Genomic DNA, 11,413 nt, shown 5'->3' on the forward strand with positions numbered 1-11,413 from the left:
ATGTCCCTCCTTTTGTCATTAATATATTTATATAATTATTTTAATTATGAATAACATTTACTATTAGTAATATTAATAATAATTTTACATTTATTATTAATATTTTTGCTAATAAAACTATTATTTATACCAGTAACATTGTTATTAATGTATTTATAGAATTATTAAGAAAAGGAGGGACAGGGAGAATCTCCCACCTTCACTGTTGGTCACAGAAAAAAAAATGCAAGGGCTGAAAAAGTTTCCTAGCCAGAAACCCTCCTAGGTAGCCCACTAGCAGCCCCAGTAACCTCGGGGGTCAGGGCTTTCCCAGCCAAGAGAACGGTCTGAAGAGTCCCTGATGTCATTTTGTGGCTCTAATAGTGTCCCACTTCAAAAATTCTATACAGCAATAGCTCCCTACTAGATCTATGAAGGCTGAATGATGTTCCTGGCCTGAAACCTCCACAGGTAGCCCACATGCAGCCCTGGTAACCTTGGGGTGAAGGCATTCCCATTCAAGGGGATGGTCCTATAATACCAGACGTCATTTTCAGGCTCTACCAGTGTCCACATTCAAAAATGCTAAATGTCCAGTAATAGCTCCCAAATAAAAGGTGCGTGGGCTGAGAGATGTTTCTGGCATGAAACCTCCCCAGACAGCCCACTAGCAGCCCCAGTAACCTTGGGGCTCAGGGCTTTCCTAGCCAAGGGAGCAGTCCTAAGATTGCCTGACTTCATTTTTGAGCTCTATGAGCGTCCACCTTTGAAACTTAGAAACGTCCAGGAACAGCTCCCAAACTAATTGGTGTCAGTGCTGAAAAAGGTTTGTGGCCTGAAGCCCACCCAAGTAGTAGAGTAGCAGTACAGCAAACCTTGAGCATCAGGGCATTCCTAGCCAAGGCAACGGTCTGAAAGTAATTTTCCAGTCTACCAGCAACCCCCATCAAAACTGCTGAACCTCCAGCAATAGCTCTGAAACAAAAGGAGCAAGGGCTTGAAGATATTCCTGGCCTGAAACCTCCTCAGGTATCCCACTAGCAGCTCCTGTATACCTTCGGGCTCAGGTCATTTCTTTGAAGGAAACACTCCTAACGGTACCGGAGAGAATTTTCCGGATCTAAAAGTGACCAATTTGAAACTGGTAAATATTCAGTAACACCTCTAAAGCAAACGTGTTAGGGCTGAAAAATGTTCCTGGCCTGAAACCTACCCAGGCACGACACAAGCAACACTTATTACCACTGGAGATCAGGACTTTCACACTCTAAAAAAAGCAAGTGGAGAGTCTGGCACCTGGGAAGGAACAACCGTTTGTATCAGTACAGGCTGGGGGATGAGCTGCTGGAGAAGAGCTCTGTGGAGAAGGACCTGGGGGTCCTGGTGGGTGACAGGTTGGCCATGAGCCAGCAGTGTGCCCTGGGGGCAGAGAGAGACAATGGGATCCTGGGGGGCATCAGGAGGAGTATGGCCAGCAGGTCACAGGAGGTGATCCTCCCCCTCTACTCTGCCCTGATCAGGCCCCACCTGGAGTGTTGTGTCCAGTTCTGGGCTCCTTGGTATAAAAAAGACAGGGATCTCCTGGAGAGAGTCCAGAGGAGGCTACAAAGATGATGAAGTGCCTGGAGCATCTCCCCTATGAGGAAAGCCTGAGTGAGCTGGGACTGTTCAGCCTTGAGAAAAGAAGACAAAGGGGGGACCTAATTAATGTTTATAAATATCTTAAGTATGGGATGCAGGGGGAAATGGGCAGCCCCTTTTCGGTGTCTGTGGGGCCAGGACAAGGGTCAATGGCTGCAAGTTAAAGCACAGGAAGTTCCACACCAACATGGGGAAGAACTTTTCCCCAGTGAGGGTGAGGGAGCCCTTGGACAGGCTACCCAGGGCGTGTGGAGTCTCCATCTCTGGAGAGATTCCAGCCCCGTCTGGACGCCGCCCTGTGCAATATGAGCTGGGGAGCTGCTTTGGCAGGGGGGTTGGACCTGATGATCTCTCGAGGTCCCTTCCAACCCCTATGATTCTATGATCCACATTCAAATATGCTAAGTATCCACCAATAGCACCACACCAAAAGGAGCGAGGGCTGAAGGCCTTGCCAAGGGAACCATCCTAACATTGCCTGAGGTCATTTTCAGGCTCTACCAGTGTCCATCTTCAAAATTTCAAACCATCCAGTAGCAGCTCCCAAACAAAAGTCCAAAAGCTTAAAGATGTCATTGCCCTGAAACCTCTTCAGGGAGTGGACAAGCAGCCCCAGTAACCTTCAGGATCAGGGCATTCCTAGGCAAGGGAACAGTCCTAACAGTGCCTGATGTTGTTGTCAGGCTCCAACAGTGTCCACAGCTGAAACTTCAAAATATCCAGCAAGAGCTCCTAAGGAAAAGGGGTGAGGGCTGAAAGATGTTCCTGGCTTGAAATCTCCCTGGTTAGCCCTCTAGCAGTGCCAGAAATCTTGGGGCTCAGGTCTATCCATACCAAGGTAATGTCCTAACAGTGCCTCATGTCATGTTTGGGCTCTATCAGTGTCCACCTTTAAAACTTCATTGTGTCCAGCAATATCTCCCAAACAAAAGGGGCACTGGCCAAAGCTGATCCTGGCCTGAAACCTCTCTAGGTAACCCACTAGCAGCAGGAGTAACCTTAAGGCTCAGAACATTCCGAGCCAAGGGAATGACCCTCGCAGTGCCTGATGTCATTGCACAGCTCTAGAGTCCTTCACCTTCAAAACTGCTGAACTGCACCAATAGCTGCAAAACAAAAGGTTCAAGGGAAGAGATACATTCCTGGCCTGAAATGTCCCCATGTAGACTATAAACAGGACCAGTAACCTTGGGGTTCAGGGCTTTCATAGCCAAGAGAACAGACCTAAAAGCACCTGATGTAATTTTCGGAGTCTACCAGCTTCTCCCTTGAAACTGTTAAATGTAGAGCAGTAGCTCCCAAGCAAAAGGTACATGGGGTGAAAAAGGTTCATGGCATAAACCCTCCCCAGGATGCGCACTAGAAGAACCAGTAACCTTGGGGCTCAAGACATTCTTATCCAAGAGAAGGGTCCTAACAGTGCCTGGCAACATTTTCTGGCTCTATCAGTGTCATGTTCCAAAAATGCTAAATATCCAGCAATAGCACCCAAACAAAATTGGTGAGATAAGAAAGTTATTACTGGTCTGAAACCTCCCCAGGCTGTGCACTAAGAGCACCTGTCATGTGGGCAGAGAAAGTCTTCCAAGATATGGTTAGGGAACTTGTGGGGAGAGGCTGAAAGACCCGGGGCTTCTTTATCCTGGGGAAGGGGAGGCTGAGGGAAGCTCTTTTTGTGCTACCAGGAAAGAACATAAGAAAGGAAGCTCACTGCAACTGCTTCTTTGAAGGTCAGAGTGGACATGAGGATAAAGAAATGTCCTTCTGAGCACAGTGTTGTGGTGCAAAATGTCACACAGAGGAAGTGTGGGTGAGCTGGTGCCTTTGTGTTTGTGGGAACAGCTGGTGAGAAGGGAGAGACAGCAGAACAGGCAGGGACATCATGGGGTGACAACGAGGTGGGGAAGGGGTTTGGTGCCCTGCAGGCTACACTGAAACTAGCACAGCCAGTGTGGATGGGATATGGTGCAGATGGCCAAGGGTGCCAGACAGGCTAAAAGGGCCTGATAGAAACGAGGTCTTTACCCCCTTGGCAATGGCTGATGTCCCTGCTACAGAGGCCTCAGAGAAGACACATTGTCCTCAGGGCCATGAAGCATCATTGCCTCCCACCCCAGGGGATGCAACCATGTGTCATACCCCTGTCACAATCCCCACATCCCATGGAAATGCCCTGAGACACAGGTGGGGGTCAGGATCTCCCTGCCCAGGGTCTGGAGGTAAGCACTTGGCATTTCTGCTTCATCAGACCAAGTCAGGGTGTCCTCAGCATCAGAGCTGTCTGTGCTTTGCCTGTGTTTGTCCTCATGGTCTCCAGTTGTCTGCTCTAACGAGCCCCTAGGGAGGCTTTGTTAATAATGGCTCCCAGTGGGGCTTGTTAATGCTTCAAGGTACTTTGGGCATTACTCCTGACTTAACTTCTTGAGAGGTTTCATCATTCTACACTTGGTATCTGAGGTCTGTGGACTCAGAATAAAAGACACCGTGGGGCTCATTAACATCCAGAAAGCCCTTACAAGCATGGCTCTTCCAGTCATTTTCATTGAAAACCTCAAGATTTTATATAGGTCCTTAGTGATGAAGATTTCAAAGGAATTTTCCTGAAGGACCTTTTTTCAGACACGGGTATTTTCTGTCATGGCTCAGTTGATAGAAGAAGTGACAGCAGCATTCTGTGATGGATATCGGTCTCCTAAGGAGATCTGGACAGGCAGGAAAAGCAGTCACTTGAGATCCAAGGCTGTCTGGAGAACCTGAATCTTCCCCAAGCCCAACAGACACCAGGGAGCTGAGCGGCAGCTGGAATACCAAAGAGTAAGCAGACGTGTAAAGCTGTGAGTAAAGTGCATACATCCATCTAGTCTGCTGAAAAGATGTCCTTAGTCATGTCCATATCATCAGGAGAGGTGGAAACACCTGAATGATGAGGGAGATGACAGAGACAGACTGACAGTAATGCAGGTACAGGGGAAGTTATTTCTTCTGCTGCCAGTGGTTCCAATCCTGCAAATTCCCATTCTGTCATGGTGAGGAAGCATTGCCATTTCAGACAAGTAGTCAAATGATTCTACTGATGAAGATGTGCTTGGAAATTTTTTATAAATGTAAGGGAAGTAAAACAAAAAGATAGAAACATTATGGCCCATTGCAGGCAGACCTGATGCAAACAGAGCACAGCTCGTCAATAGGAAGTGTCTTGGTCTCACAAGACAAAGAGATACTGCATTTGGAAGGGGATAAACATGGAACAAGTTATTATAGCTTAGATTATCTAGAAGGGAAAAAAAAAAAAAGAAAATGTGAACTAAAATCCCTACTAACTAAGGACTGGTCATAATGTGGGTTACAGGGTTGGTGATATGAGTGGTTCATTGCTGCTAAAAACATCCAGTCATCAATTTCCACACAGCATCCTTGAGCTCCTGGTTCCTCATGCTGTAGATGAGGGGGTTCACTGCTGGTGGAACCACAGAGTAAAGAAATGACAATGCAAGTTCCAAAAATATCGAAGAGAGGGAGGGAGGCTTCAGGTTGGCAAACATGCCAGTGCTAAGAAACAGGGACACCACGGCCAAGTGAGGGAGGCAGGTGGAAAAGGCTTTGTGCCGTCCCTGCTGCGAGGGGATCCTCAGCACAGCCCTGAAGATCTGCACATAGGACACCACAATGAACACAAAACACCCAAAATACAAACAGGCACTGACCACAAGGACTACAGATTCCCTGAGGTAGGCATCTGAGCAGGAGAGCTTGAGGATCTGGGGGATTTCACAGAAGAACTGGCCAACAGCATTGCCATGGCAGAGGGGCAGTGAAAATGTATTGACTGTGTGCAGCAAAGAATAGACAAACCCACTGGCCCAGGCAGCTGCTGCCATGTGGACACAAGCTCTGCTGCCCAGGAGGGTCCCATAGTGCAGGGGGTGGCAGATGGCAACGTAGCGGTCATAGGCCATGACAGTCAGAAGACAGAACTCTGTTGAGATGAAAAATAGAAAGAAAAAGAGTTGAGCCACACATCCTGTGTAGGAAATGGCCCTGGTGTCCCACAAGGAATTGGCCATAGATTTGAGAACAGTGGTGGAGATGCAGCCAAGGTCAGTAACAGAGAGGTTGAGGAGGAAGAAGTACATGGGGGTGTGGAGGTGGTGGTCACAGGCTATGGTGATGATGATGAGGCCATTACCCAGGAGAGCAGCCATGTAGATGCCCAGGAAGAGGCAGAAGTGCAGGAGCTGCAGCTCCCGTGTGTCTGCAAAGGGCAGGAGGAGGAACTGGCTGATGGAGCTGCTGTTGGACATCTGCTGCTGTCAAGTGTGGAGACCTGTCCAAGGAGGAAAAGGCACAATGAGAAGTTAGGGCACTTTTCTTTGAAGGAAAAAGAAAATTCTATACTTCTAATTTAGTTCAGGAAAACTCTAGCAGGTCCCTTTTGAGAGGTCTGCTTTGTGCTGGCTTCAGCGTGCTACTTCTGGGAGAAGGGAAGTCCAAGTCCTACAGATGGGAGTCTTGAAGTGAAGGCCAGCTCAGTGCCAGCCCCACTAATGAATGTGTCCAGAGCCAGCAGAAGGACCAAACACTGACCTTCCATAGGTCACACTTTCCACCCACAGCTTCTTTCTGCAGTGCTGATAGAAGCCCACCAGGCAGGCTGAGTTGTGACCTTGGCAGCAGCAGAGTTCCTGCCCCAGCACACGGGGCAGGGACCCTGCTGGTAAGGACAGCCCTGGGCACCCCTGTGTGCACACTCTGCTTCACACCTCTGCAGCCATGCCCAGGAGAAGACACAATTCCTGCCCTGACTCTCTGATGGGGCAGAAGGGCATCCCTTCCAAGCAGCACTTTCTGGCCCTAGAGAGAACCTGTCCTCCTGACAGACCCCACACACTGCCCCATGTCCCAGCTTTAGGAGATCCCTCCAGGAACAGAACCTGCATTGTCCTGCACCCACAGACATACCAGGGAGAGTGCTGTGGAGATTTCTCCTCCAGTGAGCTCTCAGCATCCATCAGCTCTCTCAGCCTCACAGGTCTCTCCTCGGTGCCTATAGGCAGTGTCCCCAGCCCTGTGTGCTTGGCAGAGGAGCTACTCCTGGGCAGAGCTGTCTCTTGTCAGGGCTGCTGGGTTACCATGAGCTCCCACTGTCCCAGGAGTCCACCCCAGCCCAGCAAGAAAACAGCAGTTCTTCTAGGCTCCCTCCTGATGTCTCAGGCCTCATGGGGATCGCTCCATGATCTCATCTCTGATGTTCCCTCCCTCACTGGGGAGAAATCCCTGTGTGCAGCAGAGTCATTTCTCCTAATGTCACCAGAGCTGGGCAGGAGAATCACCTTTCCTTGTCTCCATGTGAGACAGGACCCACAGGCAGGGACAGGGAGGGGACTCTTTCCCCCTGCGAAAGGAAGGGAGTCAGGTGACTCACTCGAGGCACCTCATCCTTGCTTTGCAGCCCTGGGGCTGGAAGGGGCAGAGGGAATCCCTCTTGCTCCAGTTCTGATGGGCACAAAATAGGCACCTTCTGCCAGGGAGCTCCTGGTCCCAGCTCCCATGGGAATTATTGAGGGTGGAGTCAAGTTGCCAAGATCCGCTTCCCAATGAAAGTGTCTCTCATCTGATGGAGAATTTGTGTGTTTTTCACCCCCTTTTGCCCATACCCAAAACTGAAGACCAGGAATGACTCTTTGGTAGCCCAATGGAGAGGCTTCTGCTCCTGATGTACACCTGGGAGTATGTGAGATAAATCAAGCATTTTAGTTTTCCTCTCCTAACTTCTCCCTTTTCCTCCTGCAACACTTTTCCATGCCGAGGCAGTAAATATCCAACAGCAGCTCAATGTCCAAATGTCCAACAGAGAGTCAATGTGAATTGGAAGAGGTTTCCCTCAAAAAAGAGTTCCTGAACTTCTCACTGGCTTTTCCTTCTTGGACAAGTCTCTACACTTGATGGCAGCAGATGTCCAACAGCAGCTCCATCAGCCAGTTCCTCCTCCTGCCCTTTGCAGACCCATGGGAGATGCAGCTCCTGCACTTTTGGCTCTCCCAGGGAATGAACCTGTCTGCCCTTCTGGTTTAATGACCATTACTGTAGCCTAGAACTCCAACATGAATCCTTCCCACATAGGTTCAGATCATCACCAACTGCTCCAGTGTGGGTCACTTTAATGGGCTGCCCTCCTTCAGCAACAGACTGCCCCAGCATGGGCCCTCCACAGCCCTGCCAGCAAACCTGCTCCAGCACAGGCTTCCTATGAGGTCACAGCCTCCTTCAGGTGCCTCCACCTGCTTGAACATGTGATTTTTCTCATCCTATTGCTTGTTATCTCAGATAAGAAACCAACCCCCACCTCTCTACACCCACTTGTAGGTCAAAAGCAATAAGGTCTCCCCTCAGCCTCTTTTTCTTAAGACTAAAATGCCTCGGTTCCCTCAAGCTGCTCCTCACAGGACTTGTGCTCCAAATCCTTCACCAGCTTCATTGCCCTTCTCTGGACACACTCCAGCATCTCAACGTCCTTCATGTAGTGAGGGGCCCAAAACTGGACACAGTACTTGAGGAGTGGCCTTACAAGAGCTGAGAATAATGGGAAATCACTTCCCTACTCAAGCTAGTTACACTATTCCTGATGCAGGCCATGGTGCTGTTGGCCTTTTTAGCCACCTGGGCACATTCCTGGCTCATGTTTAGCTGGCTTTACACTAATACCCACAGCTTTCCACTAACACCCCCAGGTCCTTTTCTCCTCTAAGGAGCTCTCCAACTACTCTGCCCCAGGCCTGTAGCATCACCTGGGGTTACTGTGACCAAAGTGCAGGACCCAGCACTTGGCCTTGTTGGACCCTGTCACTCTTGAGATGGACAAACGACACATACTAGAGGTCTCCTGGTGCACAAACTAAAAGGACCCGATTTATTTCTGTATCCTCATTTTATATGCTTCTACTACACGTGTCCTTTTGCTAATGGTCTCTCAGGCAGATGCTATCATGCAATTGGTTGACATTTTTAACTTCACTAACAAGGTTTAGCTCTTGACAGGTTCCTTTATCTGTGGTCAGCAAATTCCTTAAAAAGGTTTCCTTCTCTGGATGTTCTACACTTCCTCTTTCTCAAGGGTACACTTTAATATCTTCAAGACCCAGCTCTATATTCTCAACCAAGGGTTCTACAGGCCTGTCATAGTCCCCGACAACTCCCCCTTTTTGTATTTGTGCTACAGAAATCACCTTCATCGTCCGCTGCAGGGCCCTTTGTAGCAGAGAGATAATTCAGGGCAACATTATTAACACAACTACAATAACTACCACAACAATACAATCCAGCCTTGATTTCAGACAAAAATACCCCTCTAAGTAAAGCAACAGGAACATTGAAAGACCTTGATACCTTGTTTGAGGTATAATTACACCATGTGGTTTCCCAACACCCAGGTTTCCCACACACCTTGTTTCCCAGGTCACTGAAATTACAGGACACCAGTTTCCCAGCTCCAGGGTTTCCATGAGCTCCTGGCTTCCTGGGCCCTGGTTTCCCTGCGCACTGGTTTCCCTGGGCACTGATTTTCCATGTCACTGGTTTCCTGCATGCCCAGTTTTCCGGCTCCCCAGTTCCCTGGCACACTGGGGTCTCCTCACCCTGGTTTCCTGCACCTGCAGTTTCCTGGAACCCAGGTTACCTGTGTTCCTGTTTTCCCACACTCCCCTGTTCCAGTGCCACTGGTTTTTCACACCCCGTTTCCCGTGCCTCTTTTTTCCATTCACCCCAGTTTCCTGGCAGCCCTGGTTTCCATGACCCCTGGTTTCTAAGGCCCTGTTTTCCTGGGCCACTGGTTTTCTGGGACACTGATTTTCCAGGATGCTTGTGCCCTGTGACCTCAGTTGCCTGGCACCCTGGCTTAGCAGTTTTGAGTAGCTGTGCTGCTGAGATGGCTTCTGCATAAAGGATCTAGAAGCTCTCTGCAGGCCCCAGACTGTAAACATCGGCCAATTCAAGGCCAAAGTTGCTGCTAACCAGGGCCAAGCCAATTGGAGATGGTCACAGCGCATCTGTGAATCACATATAGGAGAAAAATAAACTGCAGGCAGGTGCATTTTGCCACTGGAGAAGGGAGTGAGAAGATGTAACAAGCTGAGTGACACCAAGGCCAGGCCCAAAGAAGAAGGGGGGAAGAATGAGGCACTCCAGTTGCTGGAAAGAGAGATTCCCCTGCAGCCCGTGGAGAAGACCATGGTGGAGCGGGTGTCCCATTGCAGCCCATGGATATGGATGGGGAGCAGAGACATCTATGGCCTGTGAAGAGATTGATCCACACCACAGCAGGATTGCCAGGGGACTTGTGACTTTGCATGGGACCAGGCTGGGGGAGTCTGGGCCCGAATGTCAGCACCCCATGGAAGGGAGTCCCCCTGAGGCCTGTGGTGAGGAGATGACTCCCCGATAGAGAGGAATCACACTACAGTAGTTTGTAGAGGACTCTCTCCCATGGGTGGGACCCCATGGTGCCACAGAGGAAGGGTGTGTGTGTGGAATGCCCCATCCCCGCCCCCCCACCAGCTAAGACGGAAGACAACTTGGGAGGAACAGATGAAAAACCCCTATTCCCCAATCCCTGCCCCTCCCTGTGCCATGACGGGGGGGAAGAAGGGAGAGTACTTATGATTCACAGAATCACAGAATTATCAAGGTTGGAAAAGACCTAAAAGATCATCCAGTCCAACCATTCACCTATTACTACTAGCTCCCACTAAACCATGTCCCTCAATACAACATCCAGTCTTTCCTTGAACACCCCCAGGGTCGGTGACTCCACCACCTCCCTGGGCAGTGCATTCCAGTGCCTGACTACCCTTTCCGAGAAGTAGTGCTTCCTAATGTCCAGCCTGAATCTCCCCTGGCGCAGCTTGATACCATTCCCTCTAGTTCTGTCACTGTCTACACGGGAGAAGAGGCCAACCCCCAGCTCACTACAACCTCCCTTCAGGAAGTTATAGAGAGCTATAAGGTCTCCCCTGAGCCTCCTCTTCTCCAGGCTGAACAATCCCAGCTCCCTCAGCCGCTCCTCGTAAGGCCTGTGTTCCAGACCCCTCACCAGCTTAGTAGCCCTCCTCTGAACGTGTTCCAGGGCCTCAATGTCTTTCCTGTAGTGAGGGGCCCAAAACTGAACACAGTACTCGAGATGCGGCCTCACAAGTGCTGAGTACAGGGGGACAATTACCTCCCTGTTCCTACTAGTAACACTATTTTTGATGCAAGCCAGGATGCCGTTGGCCTTCTTGGCCACCCGCGCACACTGTCGGCTCATGTTCAGCCGTGCATCAATCAGTACCCCCAGGTCCATTTCCTCCACACAGTCCTCCAGCCACTCCGCCCCAAGCCTATAGCGCTGCCTGGGGTTGTTGTGGCCAAAGTGCAGGACTCGGCATTTGCTCTTGTTGAACCTCATGCCATTGGCTTCAGCCCAGCTCTCCAGCCTGTCCATATCCCTCTGTAGGGCCTCGCTACCCCCAGGCAGATCCACACTCCCAGCCAATTTAGTGTCATCTGCAAACTTACTGAGGGTGCACTCAATGCCCTCATCTAGGTCATCAATAAAGATATTGAAGAGGACAGGCCCCAGCACCGACCCCTGGGGAACACCACTCGTGACCGGTCGCCAGCTGGATTTAACTCCATTTACTACCACTCTCTGAGCCCGGCCCTCCAGCCAGCTCCTTACCCAGCCGAGGGTGTACCCATCCAAGCCACGGGCTGCCAGCTTCTGCAGGAGACTACCGTGGGAGACAGTGTCAAAGGCTTT

At 50.1% G+C, this 11,413-nt stretch overlaps 1 protein-coding gene across 1 annotated transcript; it reads right to left on the minus strand.

Moving 5' to 3' along the window:
- Positions 1 to 4,997: 4,997 nt before the first annotated feature.
- On the minus strand, positions 4,998 to 5,921 carry LOC311198899 (olfactory receptor 14I1-like; the record flags this gene model as incomplete). The annotated part of the gene is made up of 1 exon (XM_084272923.1): positions 4,998 to 5,921. The coding sequence occupies one exon, from the start codon at positions 5,919 to 5,921 to the stop codon at positions 4,998 to 5,000; it is 924 nt and encodes a 307-aa protein (XP_084129049.1).
- Between the last annotated feature and the right edge of the window lie 5,492 nt (positions 5,922 to 11,413).

Source organism: Gallinula chloropus, assembly GCF_964237585.1.
Source record: "Gallinula chloropus genome assembly, chromosome: 19".
Taxonomy (NCBI): domain Eukaryota; kingdom Metazoa; phylum Chordata; class Aves; order Gruiformes; family Rallidae; genus Gallinula; species Gallinula chloropus.